The 21,990-nt window shown below is 43.6% G+C and overlaps 1 protein-coding gene across 1 annotated transcript; it reads left to right on the top strand.

Annotated features, from left to right (window-relative positions):
- Positions 1–1,012: 1,012 nt before the first annotated feature.
- On the top strand, positions 1,013–17,269 carry LOC119434647 (protein TAPT1 homolog; the record flags this gene model as incomplete). The annotated part of the gene is given in 10 exon segments (XM_037701745.2): positions 1,013–1,145; positions 1,148–1,336; positions 1,339–1,415; positions 8,168–8,306; positions 9,203–9,300; positions 10,494–10,644; positions 10,713–10,822; positions 15,706–15,765; positions 15,827–15,957; positions 17,116–17,269. Coding segments are annotated over 10 exon segments (1,221 nt in total), but the record flags the coding sequence as incomplete, so codon positions are not given.
- Between the last annotated feature and the right edge of the window lie 4,721 nt (positions 17,270–21,990).

Genomic DNA, 21,990 nt, shown 5'->3' with positions numbered 1-21,990 from the left:
GATGCAAGGACGCGGGTAAGGGAAGTCAAGGGGGAGGCCTTTTTTTCTGCAGTAGAGTAGACACTTATTTACTTGAAAATAGCTTGAGCAAGAATATAGGTCGACCCCTATATATTGACTGTCAAGAAATAAAATGCTTTAATTAGAATATAGGTCAACCCATATCTTTTAGAAAACTAAGAACTTTGAACATGGTAGACCTTTATTTACTGTAAGCCCTCTACTAAATCTCACTAGTTGCCACAAGCTGCACACTCGTTGGAAGTGTCAGAGAAGTTGTCCTCGTTCGATGCTTCGCAGTCGACCTCGTCAGATGCTTCGCAGGCGTCCTTGTCACCTCAAACAATGTCGTCATCGGCGCCATTGAGTACATTAGATATCAAGCATTCTTAAAGCCAGTCTGGATAATCTCCACACTGGCTATACTGCGGGCTAGCGTGTTCACGAATATAGGTTGAGATTCTTTGGTCACAAACGTAGGTCGATAGCTCATTTTAGTAACATTTTCAAAAAAAAGAAAGTTCAGCCTATATTTTAATAAATACAGTAAATTAGGCTGATGATGATCCATGGCGTCCCTGCTGACGTGCAGTCATCTCATTAAAATATTAGGTTAAGCACTAATGACCATTGCAGAAAAATTTTACTGCTTAACACTGCAGTTCACAAAAAAGTTGGCAGCAATATTCTGGACTGCTTCCACTTTTCAGTAATGATGGGGTACAAGCATAGGAAATCACTTGCGCTAAGATCCAGAAAGTCCACATGCACAGTCCCACACAGCATAACAATGTTTGCTGATAGCAGCAGCATTTTAAGGGCATGCCTTAGGAACAGCCACAACCATGGTACATAATGGGAAAGGCCAAAAACTGCTGCTGTCTGCATGCTCGGAGTAGCAGCTCCCCACAATGGAACTTTTACTGCTCTAGTCATTGTTCACTTGTGTTAATCTTCTTTCCGGGCAACTGTACATCTACATAGGATAAGCCAGCTTTGTTTTACCGTAAAGGAACTTCTTGCAGGGTCACTGTGGTCATACCTGCACGGGGAGGTGCGACGTGGCTATCAGCTGGAGGAGCAGCGTTACGAGAAGCGTCGAGCGAAGTTCTATGCCTTCTTCCGCATCCCTCGAGAGTTGGAGCGCTTGTGGGCTACGGATTCCTTCAATGTGCAGATGCTTTCCTGTCTGTGCTGACACTGCTGCCGGTGCGCTTTGCGCTGGCAGCTGGCCTGCTCGGGGCGCGGCTGGTAGGTCGACGACGCCTGCAGCCAGCTGAGTCATGCGACCTGCTCAAGGGCCTTGTTCTACTGGGCACCTGGCTGTTGGCTGCCCAGGGGATACGTCCATGCTGTACCACATCGTCAAGAGCCAGTCTGTCATCAAGTTGTACATCTTTTTCAACATGCTTGAGGCATGTGTTACAAGTTTCATTTTGCTCGTCTTCATATCTAGAGCTGCACCCATCCTCTGCCATGTAAAGAACCAGTACATCAACATGTACAAGTTGCATTTGTATAAAAGTAAACACCTGAACAGCGCTCGAGCCACAGTTACTACAGAAGTATGGTCGTGATTACTGTGCGCTTCCATTGCAGGAGGATGCACTTTGTCCTTCTGTACGTCTATGTTCTGTTACTGCTCGTGTTGTGCTCTCGTTTCAGCCCGCTTTAAGAGGTAAAATGAACCAACCAGCCAAAATCATTGCTTTGCTAGCTTTGGTTACTTGTTGCTTGCTAATGCCTAATTCTTACATAATGTTTAGCTGTTGAAGGATCTCCTCTGTGCCTCAGTTGTACTTCTTGATTTCAGTGGAAGAACAAGGACATTTGACAATGCAATACCAAACCATAGGTTCCCTTTTTATTGGTCCCCATTGTACATTTTACTCAACATTCTCAAAGCACGTGTGCACCAAAAGATTCTTCGTGTAGTGATTTATACAAAGAAATGTGCTTCTAGTAGGCTACTGAAAACTGGCATTATTTTGAAGTATTCACTTATCTCCATGACCATCACAGTGCGGCTCTATGTTCAGGGCTCTCAGCCAAGCTGGAAAGCAGAGAGCTTGTCTTTCTACAGCCTCTGTGACTTCGCTGTTTCAGTGCATGCTGGTCTGCTAAAGCATTTCTCATTGTTTTGTATGTTTGTGCTAAAATAACTTGTTCTTACAGTTCCAAGGGTGTCTGCGTGACACCTTGATACTCGTCAGCCATGACACTGTGTGTTAGCCAGTACAGATGGAAATTCCTGCATGTGCAGCCACGATGGCAGCCCTCGTTCAGGCAGTACAATGCAGATAAGCATAGCAGCATCCTGTTTTGGGCATTCAGGCTCAGAGTAGCTTGCTCATATCGTGTGTTTCTGTGTATTGATAAAGCTACCTTAACTATAAGAGTTCTAATACAAATATTACCAGGTGAAATCTAACACGTGTCTTAGCAGGAGCCACCTATAAGTCAGTTCAGTCAGCCCGCCTAAACTGTAAGCATGGCTTGTAGTGCATTGCCTTCAAACATCTTGTTTCTTACAGGATAGACTGTCGGACTAGTTGATTCATCATCAATAACTTGCAGTGCACAGCACCAGGACAAAAAAGAGACATACGCAAATTTTGTTTACAAAGGTCTTGCTGTATGTCTGTGTGTGTCTGTCCTTTTGTCCCGTTGTCTTGTGCTGCAAGTATCCTTACATGTTCTCACACTAAATTTTTGAGGTCGATTTGTCTCAACAAGGTCATTTCATGAAAGTGATTTTTTGTTTAACCTCCAAGAACTGCCATTAGCTGTTTTCAGAACTCTCAGTGAGAATCATGTGGAATTACTAACAGCAGTTTACTTGCGGTGAATGTTAAAATATCGCCAAGTTTATCAAACATTTGGTATTAACCGGTTCATGATCTATCGCACTGAAAATGTTGCAATGAACTTATAATTTATGAACCCTCTGTGGGTGAGTCTTGTCTACAGGCAATATACCAGGAAAAAGTATTTCTTGCCAAGTTTTGGTATGAGTATGAAGTTTCTGGCCAAATGTCTTTGGCCAACACTGAATGACAGGCAGCAAGTGCCATTGTTGTTTAGAACAACAAAGGATGAGAAAGAAGTTTGGCACACCCTCAAGTTTTTTGAAAGCACACAGGAGACAGACTGATGCAGCATCTCCAGCTGCAGTGGTATCACACGCACGAAGTAAAGCAAATGAAATGTACACCTGTGGGTTCATATATGACGAGAGCTGTCTACAAATTTCTAATGAAGCCATATGTGGCTTGGGTTCCCACAACGTTTTCTACCTGGTGTTCCCCCGTATGTTGAAAAATTTCTCCCAAAATATTTTTTCTTTTGTGATTATGCTTATTCTAAAAGTTTTTGTATGTTTAGATTAAAAAAATTTTTATTTCCGAGTATTTAATGTCCTGTCCGTAAAAGAGTTAATTCTAACATCTTGCTGCTGTAAAGGAATATGAAGACTATGCAGACAAAAAATCTGAACCATAAAGAATTTAAAAAAAAAGTACATTATCAATCACACCACACCGATGGATGTTGTTCTTCCAATTATTTACATCGGGACTGAATGGAGCAGATTCTTTTTCCATTAACACGGCTGGCTATATGCATTCTCCTTTCTTTCTTAAGGGGGGACATGGGTCCCGAGAAAATTTTTTTATTATTGACCCTAGATGCATGAATTTTCAGGGAATATTCAACTTTGTGTACTGATTACTAATATGCAATTATCTTTTCTCTACATGAATCTAAAAAAAAGTTACCATTCTTACCTTATAAATTTGGGATGCGACTAGCATAAAAAGTAATGCATCAACAGAGCTCAAATTTTAAAGGTATGTTCCCAAATGTTCAAAGAGTGCACATATGCAATTTAATGCTTGTATCTATATTTTAGCCAAAATTATGAAGTTCCTAAATTGCAGTCTCATAACTGAATATTTGCTGGATATTTCTACATGATTTTAAAATGTTGCAGTATCCTGAAACACTATATTATAGTTTTCTTGCACACTCTAACTCTCTAGCATTCAAGCAAAAAAAAAATCAGGAGAATTGATTGAGTATTAGCGACACAGTGTTGATCCCAAAATTCAAAACATGCTAAATTCTTTATTTGAGAAAAATGCAAAAAACTAAAGAGACTGCATAAATACACATTTTACGCTTGAAAGCCACAGCATTAGTAATTACAATCTCTCAGAAAGCCCCCGGTGAGTAGTCTGAAGCAGGCTTTTGTTTGTGCTTCTTCTTTGCGGCTGCCTGGAATGCTGCCGAAGATGAGCGCTTCTGTCCGAGCCGACTGCACGGCGATTGTCTTTCTCGGCTGCCCTCTGACTACCTTGGCATGTTTGTTGTAGTTGCAGTTCACGCAGTATAAGTGAGCTAGACTCTTGGTTTCCAACGTTGAAGCGCAGAACAGCCTCTGCCACAGCGGCCTCAACGGCAAACAATGACACATTCTTGTCTTTTTGTGCCAGGCTCCAGATGACCGAATGCAATGCCTCATTGGCATTCTGTGTCTTGGCTCTCTGACATCTCTGCAAGAGCTTTTTGTCAGACAAACGCTCGTAAACAGGACGTAGTGCAGTGCCGACAGCCTCTGGCAAGTTGTAGTTGCTTTTTGGGTGGGCTCATTTTTTGCCATGGCTGCGTTATGCTTGCACCATGAATCTGGGCCATGGGACATAGGCTGTGGTTCGATTTGTCGTCAGTGGAGGTTACATGATAATATGTAGCCCATACTGCCGTGTGCATTGCATCCACATTCCAGAATGGGATTTGAGAGCCCAACCGTAGTAGTTGGTCAACTTTGTGATAAGGTCGCCAGTGAGGCGGCCTTTGCCACTGATGCGCTCTCCGCTCTCCCCTTTGTGCTTCTGCACAAGGTTCCGCAGTGCAGTTCCCATGCGTTTCTGCACATGGTTTGCACAGTCCTCTTCTCAACATTTATGAAGCCGTACACTTTGGCTCATTGACAGCATTGTACGACCGGCTGTCACCATCACAAAGCATGGTTGTATACCTGAGGCCATGAAGCAAGAGGGAGCGTTGAAATAAAATCATTGCCGCCTACTTCCATTGGCCAGCCAGCTTGCACGAGGTGTTCTTCTGGCATGAATGCTTAGACTTCCACTCGGCATATTCCGGGCTCTCAGGTTTTGGGCCACATTCACAGCAAGGCAAAAATTGGAAAGCACTACAAAGTCGAGCACATACCCTGAAAAAATCTCTATCACAGTGGCCACTCCTATGTGGGAAGTGTGCCCCTAGTGTGCCAGTTCCATCAAAAGAGACAGCAATGTTTCCTGGGTTGCCAAAATTGAGGTCTTTGTAGAGGCTCTTACTATTACTGCACATTTACTCATATGTCCACCACAGGCTCTCGTTGCTGCTGGCTTCAGCTTCGTTTTCAAATACTGCTGATATGTTTTATTGTGAAGGCCTCGGTGCGAAATGCCAATAGCGGCGAAAATATCGTTCAGCGCTGTCTGGCCATTGCCTGTGCTTTGCATAGCACGCGCCGTGCGAATGTTAATTTCGAACGGGCTGCAATTATTGCCACCACCGCGAACTCGACGCGAGCTCCAGTTCGAGCCAACTTCCCCGCAGTTGCTGCATTTAACTTTTAGTTTTACGGCTACGCCGTACTCACGTGCGTCACGTTCAATTGTCAACTCTCCATGACACACTTTGCAAGAAGAAACTTCGTGCAGTAAGTTGTTCACCATATCGAGGTCGACAATGGTATACGTCGTGGTCGACGCACTTTCGGGGCTGCACTCGCTTGCGAGAAAATTCATTTTGCGATCCGTCGCCGAGACCGAAGAAAGTTCCGCTACTTTTCGCTGCGCGCGCCGCTCGATCATATCGCGGTCAGCCGTTGTCAGAAACGTCGAGTCTATCCTCACACGGTCCGTCGCGCTTGCGCATCCCCGTCGTTGGAAGCAGCGTCCATAATCGCCGTCACGCTTTCTCCAGCTGCGAGTTCTTTTGTTGCATCACTACCGTCTGCAGTTGTAATCGCAAGCGGCTGCGATGTGCTCTGGTGCCTTGACGGAGTATCACCGCTGTCAGCTGATTCCGACAAACCATGGCCGCTATCGCGATCGCGGCTGCACTTGTGTCGCACCGCCGCTTCGTCGCGGCACCTCTTCCGCTCTTCCGTCGAGGTCTGCAGATGTCAACGTCGAAACAGCGATGTTTGCAGCAATCTGGCCGCGTACCTCCACTGTCAGAGGCTGTCGCGATCGGCGGCGCCTTTGTGTTGGGCTGCTACATCGCGGCGTCTGCCAGTCTGCTGTTCCGCTCGGCTCTGTCGATGACCCCGCTGGTGACTGCGATGACTCCTCGGGCTGCACAGCACGTTTTCTCCGCCGTTTGCCGAATTTGTGCAGTGTGCGGAACTCCGAGCACGGTTCGGCATCTTGATCACGATCGCGGAACAACAAAACGCGGCGGAATGGCGTGCCTGTGCGCGTCTCGGCCCCGCGCTTGATCGCCAGTGTTGCCAGTCCCCACGCTCCAATCACAAGCCGTCGTTCAGTCATGTGATAGCTATGGACCAGTGATACGGCGCGGTTCTTTCTCTTGCTTTTGCCCGGCAGTGCTTTCCCGTGGTACCATTGGAGGTTCGTTTATGGCGGGAAAGCAAGCCGAAAAGATGCTTTTTCAAATGAGACCAAGATGGCCGGGCTCCGGTGAGCAGTCAGGGCGTGCCGGACAGTGCAAGAAGGGCCCATTTTCGGCGTTTTCGTAAGCGAAAGCAAGTGCTCCGATGAATAAAGACGGCATTTTTTTGCTCAACGACGCGTCATTGTGAGCCAATTTTTGCTGGCAGGTGCGCGATGGTATGAAGAAAACGAAAATCACAATATTGAAAAATCGATTTTTTGTAGTTTTTTTCGTCCTCAGGACCCGTGTCCCCCCTTAAGCATGGACGTGCAGTGCTATGCTGTTTCTGTTTCGGCATAAGCCATGCATGCACATCAACAGATCCTCGTGGCTGTGACACTTTCGGGATTTTCTGCAACTGGCATGAAAACTGCAAGTCAACACAACACTATAATGCAAAAGTCCTTAACTATACAGATGCTCTCTGCTGCAAGTCATGTAATTTAATTCAATGACCACTGACCTTCCTTGCTGCTATTGCCACATCTAGATTACCTCTTCATTTTGTGGGCACTGTTTTCCTCAGCAAAGAGTTTTAGTCATTCACTGCTTGCCTGTCTGTATTCCACCAGTGTCGCATAACAGCATCTGTTTGAAACTTTTTACTCAGTACTCGTGAGTAACCTGGCTGCAACCACCCGTCATGTTGGCTCAGTGGCTATGGCATTCTGCTGCTGTGCACCAGGTTTTGGGTTTGATTCACGGTCGCTAAGGAGGCCACATTCTGGCGGGGGCGGGATGCAAAAAAGGCCCATGTTAAATTACTGCTGACATGACATTCTCGACTCGTCATTTTTTTGCGTTACATCAAGATTCAAACCGCCTAAACCTTAGAATATATACTGGCAAGTGCCAGAGCTCCATAAATATTTTACTATGATGCTCGTTTCTAAGAACCAGTTTCCGTTTCAGTGCCAAGAAGGCGGATCCATCATGATGTAACAAATCACTGGCTCACTCCATTCCTGTAATTGATTCATGAGTGCAGCCAGAAGCAATGCACGCAGCTACTCAGCTACTAGTATCTTGTTTATTTCTTTAAGAGTGATATCATTGTACCTGGCCTTGTTGATGCACGATATCAGTAAATTCAGCTCTCTTTCATGATGTCACAATGTCAAAATTATTATTATTATTTGTTTTGAAAACATATATACACGACAGGAAAGGTGAAAGAGAGGAGCAGGCTGGCAACTGCCACCGGAAGGGGCACAACGTCTGCGAGGTCTTCCATTTTGAGACAACTTTAGTATCAAATTAAATTATCTTACAAGTGTTTCCCAACTATCATACTGGCCAAGTGTGGTCTTTTTTCATGTTAGAAGCATGGGGTCGACCTTATATAACTTTGTAAATATGTGTCACTACTTTTTAAAGCACCCTGGGTACTCAAAATTAACCGGAGCTACCCGCTAGGCATCTCTCATAGCCTTCGGGACTTTAAACCCTAGTAGTTTCCTGACTGCGACCATTGTTGCAGGTGGCAGACAAGCTGTTTTCATCCTTTGGCCAGGACATCCTGGATGCCCTGCTGTGGACAGCCACAGAACCAGAGCCACGGCGGGCGCGACGGCGCCTGGGGCTGTTGGCACATTTGGCCCTAGCCCTGGCCTATGTTTGTATCCTTTTAAGGCTGAAATCATTCTCTGTATTTGACTTATCCACAACAAAATAATCGGTACAATTAATGACAAAGTCAGAGCAATGGCGTAGTGTCTGTGGCATTCAGCTGCTGCATCATCAATGCGATTCTTAGCAGCTGCATTCTGATGCTGGCGGAACACAAAAGTGTGCATGTGTTTAGATTTAGGCTTGCATAAGAAACTCAGGGTGGTCAAAGTTAATGTGGTCCAACTAAACTAGATGGGTGCACGCAGCACGCTACTTAATTTGGGACACTGCCACACTAGAATGAGATTTTACTAGAGCATGAATGTCAGTGTCATGGCTTTGCATGTCTGAATCTGTGTCCTTTCACAATAAAAATCAGTGTGGGCTGAATCTTACACAAATGTGAACTAACCAGTGCAATTAGCAGCACAACTTGGAACACTTCGTGAGTGCTAGTGGAGTACTACTTACGCTAAATTGTTATGCCAACAGTGTTATTGTTGATACTAATAATGTTTTTACTTGTGAAATGCCATTCTTATCTTGGCCCTAATCAGGACTGATAGTGTCTGTAAGTAATGAAATAAACTATCACATACTAACAACTGACAAAAGAGAGAAAAAAATACGCTGATCAGCTTTTTTATAACTTCCATAAAAATTGTAGATAGGAAGAGGCCTAAGTAATTAAACAGAATGCTCCTATTAAGACTGTTAAGTTACAACATGTATTTGATTAATCCCCTGCGAGTCTCGCTTATAAGCAAGTACATAAGCAACGTTTAAAGATATATGGCAGTGTATTGGCAGGCATTTTGCCTAGTGTAGCATTATATTTTGTAAATGTTGTGTTTACAATATTCTATTCTCTTATCAAACATAAGCCCTTGACTGGACATCGCAGTGCTCCACTGCCTGTTAGTGATGCTTCAGGCTACCACCCTGAGTGTCGCAATAAACTCGCAGAACAAGGCCCTGCTGACCATCATGATGTCCAACAACGTATGTCACCACCACCACATGTTGAACCTCATTGTAACAGAGTCTCATCTGAAATGAAACTACCTTAATTATATCTGATATCTGGGTTAAGCATACACGCTGATATGCGATTGGGTCTGTGCGAAAGAAGTGCAAGTGTGTGGCACCAACGGTCCAGCAAAGTGCAAAGGCTGTCCTGTCAATTTTTACATCCTGCAGGCGGTTTGCCATGCCAGTACAGTAGAATCTCAGTGATACAAATTTCTTGGGATGGCACGAAAATTCATATCACCAATTAAGGGGGTACACGGCAATGAAATAGCCGACTTACTAAATATATTTCCAATTTTTTAATTCATTTTTTTCCTGCAACCATAGGACTTTTCTTTATCTCACGGTGAAATACAGAGTGGAATTTAAGAAAATTGCACGTCTTTAGTGTGTTGTCTTCGAAATCGGGAAGAAAACTGGGCAACAGGGATGTGACTCGTGCATCGGCAAGGCTGCTCTGCCAGCCTGACAGCAGCCAGTGTCTGGCACTACTGGCACACTGGGGCCTCCTCTCCAGCTCTGCCAAGGATTGCGCAACGGCGCAATTGTTCGTATCATCTGCCACGGCAAAAAAAGTGGTTCACAACATTATAAATTTATGACGGTGTAAGCTAACGAACTTGTGCCGGGACTTTTTACAATTCGTATCAGGTGTGATCATATCACTGAGATTCTACTGTATGTGACACATGAAAACGCTAAATTACCAACACACTGAGCATCACCATTAATGTGCAACTGTACGATTGGTGTGATCGTGCAGTATCGGCACGTCGGCTTGCTAGTTGTGGCCAACAATGTCAAGCCACTGGCCAAATTGCGTTTGCATGTGTAGAATGTTCTTTTTCAAGCTGATATTGCTAAGTATGTGATATTTTTGCTGCCCAAATATGGCATTTTTTTAACTCTTGAGTGAACAGTTATTCTCTTCACTTTAACCGATGTTGTCTCAGATCTTGCATTTTTGGTTTCGTTACAGCAGTAGGATACTCAATGCAAGTAAAGCGCAGCCTACCAAATTTTAGGTTTTCTTCATTAAATACAATGATTCATTATATCAATTTTTGTTATATATTGAGGTCCGACTGCAACAAAAAGTGGCTGCTGGAGTGCCTTGGACAGCCGAGATCTGAGAGCTGTTGTTTTGCATGTTCCAATTGCAGTTTGTGGAGCTCAAGGGCATGGTGTTCAAGAAGTTTGCCAAGAACAACCTGTTCCAGATGGCGTGCAGCGATGTCCGCGAGCGGTTTCACTATGTGGTGCTGCTGTTGGTGGTCATTGTGCAGACCATGCGGGAGTACAGCTGGCGGCAGGGTGAGTATAGTGGCAGCATGCAACATGTAGAGTGGCGACTCCCAAGCCTGAGACCATCATCCCCGCAGAGCAGCTCTGGAGCCTGCTGGCCGACTGCCTGCTGGTGCTGCTCGCTGAGGTGCTGGTGGATTGGGTCAAGCACGCCTTTGTCACACGCTTCAATGCAATCTCTTGGCAGGTGGGTGCACATTAAAGGGCCTCTCACTAGGCCCCATAGCAAATTTTGGTTATACGCTTAAAGTTGTTACATGCCCTCTACAGAGCATTCTACCGCAATAAATTTTGTAATTGGCTCGTTAATAGCAGAGATAGAATTATTTGAAATGTTATGAACCCAAGATTTTAGGAGGTGAGCTTCACTGCCAACATAAACGCTCTCTCTACTTGCCCCGTCTAGACTCCCAAAGCGAAATTCTTTCCCTGCATTCTCCTATGCAGAGCCGGAAGATCGCATCACATGTACGTCAAGGGCCTCACCTTCCTTAAAGGAGTACTGACACAAAACTTTGAAGTCGAGATAACTCGTGAGATCGATTTAAGTGGACACACACACATTGTCTACAAAATATCAGTGGCGAATATAGCTTAGAACATATTCAAAATCAATTTCCATAGTATGTGCGCGTAGCCACACGCAAAGCGCAGCACCTCGCTACATTGACATCAAGGAAGGATTGTAAATAACTGAGAAAATGCTACGTCACGAGTTTGCACTGCCGTCGGGGCAGGGCCAGCGAGCAAGTTTCTCCCCACTCCGATCGTCCCGGTGCGTTTTTTTGTTTTTTTCGCCCTGGTCGAGACGCTGGCCTCGTTTGATGCTGACGGCGGCACAAAAATCGGCTTAATTGTTTCTGACACGAGATAACTCTTAGAGTAAAGTGACCTCGAAAGTGTGCATGTTATGAAACGTTGTGCGATATGGTTAATCGTTGGTGTGATTTTGGCTCGCAAGCGGTCAGCGCAGCCGCCGCAGCAATCGTCTCTACGAAGCGGCTCGCCTTGCTAACGTGTTTTCTCATCGCTACCAACGCCGTCGGCAAAACTAATTGTACTGCCAGTTATGTGCATCATAAATGTGCAGACGTTGATTGTGTTGACGAATATAGGTGATTTATTACGAGCTGTGGACGGATCGCAAGGGCCGTCGGCCCGGATCAGACGGCCAGCGAGCTAGGCCTATACCGTTTCCCAGCGATCACGCCAGCTCGCCTGTGGTGGATCGAATCAAAAGTGGTTGGCCACGTCTAATACGGTGGCGACTCCTGCCTGGAGGAAATAGTCGCCGCTGGACGACGAAAACGAGGACGGCAACGAAATCGCAAAGCTCGTGCAGGTGTAGCAGATGAACTAGCAACACGAAACTCGCTCGCCTGCGAGCGCGCTGGCTTGAACACGTCACAGTTTTGTGCAATCACGTGCTCACTGTGTTTACAATCCCTCTTCTCCCATCTCATTGCTCTGTGAAACAGAAACTTGGACTGGTCGCTGCAAAGAAGACTCCAAATAATTACCTGTCGCGCTCTGAATAAAATGAGGTTTCGCGCCGTGATTACTGGGTCATTAGCTACTTATTACAGCAGAAAAAACAAGATAGAAAATTTTTGTGTCAGTACTCCTTTAAGGGCCTCACCTTCCTTCCCCTCTCTCTCTCTCTTTTTTTCCTCTTGCATTTTTGTTGCACGGCGCACTTCCGATGACTATCGTGCATGCAAGTTGTTGCGTTTGTCCCGTTTCGCGCAGCACACAGTTTTGCACGCTGTGCACGAGAACCCCTGACTATCGGTATGATAAGTCAGTGTCACGCGAGTGCTGGAGCAGACGCAAGCGGATCAAAGAGCACGATCACACGCTGGAAACCGGTAGAAAATTGCAACTAGGTTCGTTTCCTGTGCGCGCAAATGTACGACTTGGAAACAAACCACCGAAGCGGAAGTATGTCCTCTTGCTAGAACACGAAGTAAAAGAGAGACTCGGAGACATTCGGTTTGTAAGGTTATTATTTCTCATAACTTTAAATCATCTAGTGAAGCAACAGATCAAACAGATAACTGCTGTAGCCTTCAGTAATTCTCGAAGTCATGTGTCATGGTGAGTTAACGTTTCAGCAATCCGAATTACGTAGGCGCTTTTGCGCTTCTGACCTCGACTTTCCGGCTGGGAGCGGGAGCTCTTGAGAAGAAGGGTGCAAAGTGTTGATTTGAAATTTCAGCTGTTTTCACAGTGCGCAACGGTGTAATACTTTGCAGACATGATCGTCGGCATGCATGGTGTACACTGCACTTGTCTGTTTAAAATGGCCAAACCTGCTGAATGGCCCTTTAAAGGGGCACTAAGGAGAAACTCTAAATCTGTTAGGACCGATAAACTATTCTTTTAAAGCTATTTTCATTAGTTTCACTGTAACAGGTTGATTACTAAAAGAGAAAATGAAAGTAAAGCTTCCATTTTTTTTAATTTCGTGCCAATACCCCAGCACTGCTACATCATTGTGACAGCGATTTTAAGGTATTTTTTTCCTATTTACACCATTGATGGCACAGTAAATGTTCTTGAACTTGCTAAGTCAGCCTTTGGCCCCTTTAGAACACAGTGTAGTCTATCATATCGATGAAAAATTCTAGCAGATAAAAATTCATGGTATAACAGTGAGTGTGGGAAGCTTCAAGGCAGTGTTGCCTGTTGTCTTTCGTTCTTACCCCTTTTCTAGCTTAGCAAACATCCTCCTGTAACAGTTACCTTTTTGTTTATGTTGTGTTATGGCAAATTGCTATACATATCAAGTTATTTTTCTCTTTACTATTCCTTTAATGCTTCGTAAAATATTTAACTTGGAAATATGGAACTACAAGGTTTCTTGGCAGTAGGTTTCACACAGTATGGCAATGATAGTTATGCAAGCATGGTATTTGGCTTGCTTAGTTTGTAGCTAGTCTGCAGTGCCATTATGGCTGCATAAATGGTGCACAAAAATCGCCGAAATGGGAGTGTGCTGGCAAAACTCATTGCTCAGTGAAGCCATTCTGTTTTTATTTCGGACAAATAATGATTATTGTTTAACAAAGTGCTTGCTATATGATATAGATCAGGATTTATTTCATTATCAACAAGGTTATAGAATGTCCTAAAGAACCTTCTAAAAAGTTGCATCTTAGCTTGCTATGACAAAGCACTAACCCTCGTTCTGATCAGTGAAAGGTATTCAAAGAAACCTGAAAATGCAGGAATGAATCCTGCACACAAATTGCTTAGTTTTTTGGATAGTCTGAAACAGTTGTACGAGCATTCACATTTATAGGAACGCTATACAGTCGAACCTCGATATAACGCAGTTGTGCTTGCAGCAAAAAACTTCGTTAAATCGAGGTTTTAATGTTTCAGTAGTAAAAATTATTTCACATATTCCCAGAACCTTCCTGGTGGTTCTTGTGAGTAATTGCTTATAAACAAATGGCAAGAAAGTCGGGCCGTAATAGCGTTGTGAGTGCCAGCGCACGTGGTGCAGTTCGCACTAAGAACAATGCAGTAGCATGGCTCCCGGCATGCGAGCCGTAAATCACCGTAAATCATGACGCCATGGCTGACTGTGCTTAGTGCCCACAGCCGTCATCAGATAGTGGCTTCAAATTAAAAACAAAAGTGCAGAAAAAAGTATGGATATTCATCCTGAGAAAGAAAGGTCGCAGTTTCTCCAGAAAGGCGGAGCATTGATGGCGATAGCGAAGAGACAACTACACGAAGTAAGGTTCATAGTTTTATCGGTGTCATGCACTCAGACAAAGATCACCCACTGTCGCCATGCGAGCGAATGCTTTGCACCGTGCCTTGGAAGCTTGAGATTAGGCGACCGCCAACACTAGAGGTATGGTAACAAAATGCATGAAGGGACAAACCATCTGTCTGAAGATGGGAAATTTAAATTAAATTACTTTTTAAATTAAATTGAAATTACTTTTTAAATTGCTTTAATTTTATTTAATTTAAATTTAAATTTAATTTGTTAAGTTTGTTAAATTGCAAATTTCGTTATATAGAGGTTCGTTATATCGAGGTTTGACTGTATACACTATCGGAATAGATGGTGACATACACATTGTAAGGGTACATCATTTAACGCTGTCAAATTATACAAAAGTAATGTAAGGGTACATCTCTTTACATGGCCAAATGGCCACAATAACCTTTTCAACATGTTTCTCGCACTCATAAGCTTGTCTGTGACCTAGTTTTTCCTTATTTCGGCCCTTATTTCGGTCATTGTCATGCGGTTGCTACAGCTAGACGACTAGACGAAAGTAGTCAATGTACGTATCGAAGCTCTTTTCCTGGCAACTTAAACAGAAGTAATCCGCATTCTAATAGCCAAATTATCTCGGCTCCCTTCACAACAGTCATTGTCCAGCACTTTCCTCGATTAATCACCGCTCTTGTCGGTGCAAGTATTATGTACATAAGTCTCGTTATGTACATTAATTGAGCATGTTATAATTATTGGTTATCAAAGTGTATATAGGTACATTCAGGAACTAAGGCTAATTTTGTATCGCTATATTTATGTGCATATATGCAAAAGCTCCTTTTTTTTACATTTTAATGATTTGAATTACGACTGGAAACAGAAAAAAAGTGTTCAGATGGTACCATTTTCTTTCATTGCAGGCCCGAATAAAAAATTTATTGCAGGTTCCAAATATTTAAGACATGGGTGCTCATTCACAGCTTCAGAAGGAAAATGGCCCAGAACAAAGACCACATAACACACATTATGTGTCATTGGTACATTGGTATGACGTGCCAAAACTGATTTCTTTCAATGCTCCCCACTAAGCAGAAGAGAGGACTCAGTTTAATATTAATACAAAATAGGCAAGATTTCTTGGGTACTTGTTTTCAGGATTGCTAGTGGAGTAGTGTACGCACAAGCCAGACTCATTCTCAGCAGGTTTTGCTTGAAATTTTCTGGGTGAGTAAGGATTATTCTCAGCAGTGCAGAAGTTGAAACTGCCTCGCCATTCTTCTACAGTAGGATTGTGATTGGTCACTCTTGGCTGCTTATGCACACAGGTCTACCGAGAATATCTGACCAGCCTGGCCTATGACCTGGCCAGTAGCAAGCTTCACACGGTAAGCCAGTCTCGTAGTTATGTAGCCACGGAGGAAGTGCTTAGCAAAAGGCATCTTGCAGGCAACCTCAGACCACGGGGATCTGGTGTCGCGCCGCCTTGGCTTCACACCATTGCCCTTGGCAGCCCTGGTGTTGCGGGTGATGGCATGTCCACCTTGCTCAGTGCGACTAGCTCTCCTCACCTACCTGTGGTTAGTAGCCTCTTCCACATCCTCCATCATAGTGCCTTTTGGGGCCTGCTCGGAACCAGGGACGTATTCTGAAACGATCGACTTCAGCAATACTATCGCCTTGGTCACACTTCTGCCAACGGCGCACCCTGATTGGCTGTTTTGGCAAAATTGGATGAGCTCATTGGCTGGTTGAGCACAACGTCATCCAATTTTGGCTGAACCAGCCAATCAGCGCGTGCCTGACGGCGATATTGTCGCCGTTCCGTTTCAGAATATGTCCCCAGTTCGTAATTGTATCAACAACATTTGCTGCAGTGGTTCTCGAGGGAGGAACTTTTGTGGCACAACATTTTTTCACCCTACTTCAGCGTTTTTTTTTTTTAAAGAGGAGGCTTTATTTCATGACCTCTTTTTTAAATAGTGCATGGGAATGGAGAGATCAGTTTTTTCGGCAACCACTGCACTGATTTTGAAGATATTTGTTGCAGGCTAAAATCGACTGACTCTGTGGAATAGACTTTTGATGTAAGCTATCGATTTCTTTACAAAAATTCTTGAAGATTGCAAAATTTTAAAATTAGAAAATACTAAGGAATCAAGCTTACAACTCAGCCTAAAAAAAGTGGTATTCTGTGAACTGCACCGGTTGACACATATAAAGTGGACAAAATTAATACACATAAACTACGAATTTGTGAGTAGGACTCTTGCAAGATCCTCGTAAGCATTGTAACAATTTCATCTGAACTGTGAAGTTATATATCACATTTGTCCGCTTTAGATGCTCTAACTGATGCTGTTTACAGAACTGCTATATTATCTGTTTTGGTGCAGAGGTGTGGATTTGTAAATATTGTGCTTCAGTTTTGTTCTTTATTTAAGCTTTTTTTAAACAAATTTTATTCAAATGAAATCAGTTCAGCATTTGTGTCTGAGAGCATTTATGGATCTTACACATACTTCAATAGAGAACTTGGAGTTGGCCTTAAAAGTAAGGCATCCTCCATAAGCACGCATTAGCATATATATGTGTAAAGCAACTGCATTTTCCCATACATTTGCCCCACCACAGTGAGTAGTAGAGTGAGCAGTTGAACACTCAACATTTTTCATTCTAACTCTCACTCGACCATGTTGTGCCAGATCGCCATTTGCAAGTAATGCATGATATCGTAGTCTATGCAGCATCAAGGTGCTGCTGAACCTGGTGATCCTGAGCCGTGCCTGCAGCATCGTCGAGCAACACCGGCAGTTGTTGCAGGAAGACTCTCCAGTGAAACAGCCACGAAGGCCCAAGTCTCCAGAATAAACACCCATCGTCACAAACTGAGCAGAACATGTTTGCATCACCATGCATTGCCACGGCAATTTCTAATTGGTACTCAAAGTACTCATTGTTACACCTTCTGGAGATGAGATGAATCTTTTTTTTACAGAGACTCTTATGAAGCAGTGACAGCTATTTCCCAGGAACGCTATATAGGTCCTGGGCTGAGATGCAATTTTTTTTTTTTTTCCGTGCTTTTCGCACTTTGTCAGGGTGAAGCTCTGCCCGCGTTATCAATGGGAACAGCTGACCGTCAACAGTGGATGATAAAAGTGGCATAGAATCAAGTGGAAGGCACCGCTACAGTGTCGTGGCCCTGGATTCACAAAACCATTTGCACATAAAAATATTTCTCCTGAATGTAATAATTTAGACTGTAGCGGCAGCAGTCACCACAATCTCTTTTCAACGGAAATATAAGGCAACTAGAATTACACAAAAATTTTAGAGTTATCGGCCATAAGTGAAATGCTGCAGGTAGGTATCCATGTGTTTTTGCTTTTTTTATCAGCATAGTGCACTCCGCACCAGGAGGAATAACTGTTCATCATTTGCCACCTATGACTACCCCACTACTGGGCGCTGCAGTCATGAGTGTTCATCCTGCTGCACGGCCACAGACTACATCACTACATTCTTTAACTATATGCTGATGACCCACCCTGTGAAGGTGCAGTCAGCTCTGTGCTCGCGACTCGTATGGAGGCCATATGTGCACGTTCAGTAGTGGGCTTCTCTGGACAATACATGTTAATGCGGAGAAGCGGGCTTCAAGGAACTTTAGCAAGCAACACATGTAAGGACAGTGGTCATCCTGTGTGACATGTATACTTTGCTGTCGCTAAATGCTCTGGAATACAAGCTAATTTGTGCTTGCTTCCTAAATACAACTTCGATAGCAGCAATTTGTCTTTTTTTCATGCTCAGAGAGAAGCGCCGGTGTAGAATATACCAGCATAAACTGTAGTGTTCTATGCCTAAAATGCTTACCGTAATAAATAACTAGCACAGTCGAACCCGGATATAACAAATTATCGTGTATAACAAACATCTATAAGATCCCCTTAAAATTTTTGTATGAAATTATTATTTTATATATTTAATTATTAATATATCGAACTATTTTGCAAACCCCTTCGAGTTCGATATATCCAGGTTCAACTGTATTGCATGTACATAGTAAGCGTACTCCCAGTAACTTACTTAGAATACGCTATATTCTCCAAAGCTGGTTTAGCTTATCCAAAGAAAACTGTGCGAGCACGCCTGTGTCTCTACTGTTGTTCTATTCACAGTAAAATCTCGTGAGATGTGGCACACTGCTGGTAGATTTGCGTCCAGTGAACTTGCATACTCACACCCCTTTCCAATCAACTTATGATTAGCTCTAATTAGCATTTTTCTTTTTTTACGTGGAAGTGTTGTGGCTAGTTCTTTCACCAAACTTCACGTTAGAATCTGTGAAGACTTTTGCAGACCCAGAAAAAAATTGCTGTGGGGTATGTACTTCGTGGTATTACATCATGCTACATTTTTTCCCGTCTGCATGTTTATTCCACATTTCCCTATACCGGTGCTACACGGGTATTTTTGATTGTGACAGCCAGATTGGGATTGTCGAATGTGCCCCGTGTGACCATGGGGTATAACTTCATACTTTCTGATCACCACCAGCCACACACGTCGCCTTATGGCGTGGCGCTGTTGCGAACGCTCGTCTGTTTGTATAGCGTGTTAGCTGTTTTGTCCTACACATGCATTCCCTGCTGCCGTGATGCATATCCGCGCATGCGCATGTATGTCAGTTCTACTCCCTGCTGCAACTACACTCACCGCTAGAAATACATGCGAAAGCCACGATCTGATTATGAGGCACACTATGAAGCACGCCAAAGTGAGGAGCTCCAGGTTAATTTGGGCCACCTGGGGTTCTTTAATGTGCACAAAGCACATGAGCGTTTTTAAACAACAACACACAAGCATATTTGCATTCCGCTTCCATCGGAATGCAGCGGCATCCGGGATCGAACTTGCGGCCTCAAGCTGCCGCGGCGGGTACTGACCGCTAGCGCAACAGGAGAGAACCAGCTACACTTGCCCTTCTCTCCCAGCCAATCACTGCGTACGCACCTACTTTGCTCCACACACGGAGGAAGGAGTACAATTTTTTTCCTTCCACCATGGCTCCACCACGTGCATCTCTCAACAGCTGTACACTCCTCTGTACAGTCTCTTTGAAAACATTAAGTTTGTCTGCGTGGAACACTTAATGTTTCCCATGTGTGTTAGTTGCCTGCTGTATAATACTTTTTTTTTTTACTTCTCGCACTTTGTCGAAATATTCAAAGGCATAAAACAAAAAAGCAACAAAAGTAATTTTGCCAACAGAATCAAGTGTATGGGCGAACCATGCCCGCGAAATGCACCTTTGCATGCGGGCGTGCGCAGTTTGTCGGATCGAACTCTCATTGCAGATATGCTTCCATTTGACCTGTTCGAACCATTTTGAATAAAATATGTCGCCTAGTAAAGAGGAAGTATGAAGACGCGAGGTCAAATTTTATTTATGATGTCGTTATATTCTCAAAAAAAGAAATGACCACACTCTCAAAACTTTTTCTTCTTTTAATATGAAACAGTTTTCAATATGTAAAAGTCTGTTGCAAAAGTGAATATACAATTCTGAAGTGCAACTGTTAGGGTTGGTTTCTCGTGATGTATCTGCAACGTTCAAACTTGGTACAAAATGATGCACAAACAAGTACGCAGCACTAATCTTATAATAATTTGTTTTGCTATCACAAGTTCAAATTCACACGAAGATTTCCATTACCACCCACCACAAGTATGCGATGGCAGCATGCTAGGGCATCCAAAGCAGATGGTACAGGTGACACATAGTATAAATTAGTATATGTCTATTGCAAAGACTTAAATAAAGCTTGCCACCATGCATATAGCCAAGCAACAATTTCACATGTAAATTCAAAATTGATAGTGACCTAGCTATTGTGGTGTGAAAAGACGCAAAATGATGTAAAGTTGACTACAAAACAGGAGAGGTTGTTACTTTATATCATTTCGCATCCCTTTTATGCCATAAACAAACTAGCTCAGCTACAAGTAGTGACCTAGCAATTGTGTTACCTGGAGTGTATGTAATTGTTAGCAATTATATAGGGCGAATTTTTATCGTCGCCTTGACGTCCCTCACATATGTATATGTATGCTATATGTTAGTGCAGCATATGCAAAGTAGATGCTGTACTATTCAACCACCAAGCTTGCTCAAACCAGGTGTTATGTTCATAGCTAAATTATTCCTCACAATTTTATGCGGCGAAGCTGTATACCTCTACCAGCCAAGGAAATTTTCGTGTCGTTGGCGTAAGCAAAAAACGCGCTCGGCGTCTTCCACAGCTGGCTGCGTTGCCGCTCATTATTCCAGCGTAGAATTTCACTACTCTTCTGTCGTCGTATTGGGGAGGCCGCGTTTACGGGGTTGTGAGCCATTGCTTAAGGCAGTATGAGCCCATGAGCGGTGCATCGCTGCATGTTTCGCACCTCCCCAGATTTCACGTTAGTGGAGCTGCATGTCGCTCAATGGGTCATTTGACACTTACGCATAAAATTTAATTCACTGCTCAAACCGAGCCTACGACTTTCGTGCTAACTGTAATAACTAATAAAAACTATAACAGTAAGAAAGGCGTCCATAATGGCCAAATTGCTGAGGGAACTTAAGAAAAAAAATGATGGTTTCACAGCATACAGCTCGGCACTCGTTTTCAACAAGCAAAAACCACATGATGGATAAGGCGCGTGTGAACAATGGCAACACCCTCCGACGCGCTCAGGTAAAGATTAGGTTTGCAACTGCTTCGAGAGGGGTTGACGTCATTCAAAACCTCGTGTGAAGTGCAAACCGTATAATGTATGCGCATGCTAATGACATCTGCGAATAATGCGAAGCACGTTCCTTCTCCCGCGTGTGTTTCCCAGTAAAGATTACGGTTGCATAAGCTACTCCGAGTGGAAAAGTAGCCAACAGCACAGAAATCACGTAGTGACGTCACCACGGTCTAACAACTCATTCAGTTCATTCCAGGCTACCATGGATAGACCACGGAAAGCAAAGATGCCAGAAGAACAGCGTGAATACAATGTCGTGAAGTAATAAAGGGTGTGGTTAAGTACATTTCACTTGTCTCTGATTGCACTGTTTGTAGAGCCACGTGTGTTAATTCAAGTAACGTCACAATGGGTAATCGTTGTGGGTGTCGTTTACAGCTTCCCTGTCCAACCACCTTCACAGCGTGATTGGAGCCACAGTTTTTTTAGAATCAATTGTAACGCGCAGACAAAAGTTGTGAAACATTTCAATCACAACGCATGCCCTTTTTGTTATTTTTAAAATCTTGCTTCTGCCAAGAACAAACGTTCATAAGGCAAGAAGATGACGTAAACACGAGTAAAGTGTACCCCAGAGAAGAGCGATTAACACCATTGTGGAAATACAGCTTGTCAAAAAAGTATCATGACACTGATATACAAGGAATAATATACATTCTATGTGAAAATAAAAGTTTCCTTCTAACAGACGCGCAGGACAATGCGCGTCTGTTATTCCTTCTAATGCCTGCGTGGACAAGCTGAGACGGAGCGGAACCTGACAGCTGCTCTGTATTCTGACGCTGGAAGACTCTTAGGAACATAAAAGAAAA

The sequence above is a fragment of the Dermacentor silvarum genome, unplaced genomic scaffold (assembly GCF_013339745.2).
Source record: "Dermacentor silvarum isolate Dsil-2018 unplaced genomic scaffold, BIME_Dsil_1.4 Seq14676, whole genome shotgun sequence".
Classification (NCBI taxonomy): domain Eukaryota; kingdom Metazoa; phylum Arthropoda; class Arachnida; order Ixodida; family Ixodidae; genus Dermacentor; species Dermacentor silvarum.
Note: the sequence above shows the minus strand (reverse complement) of the source record. Positions and strands in the feature narration are given on the sequence as shown.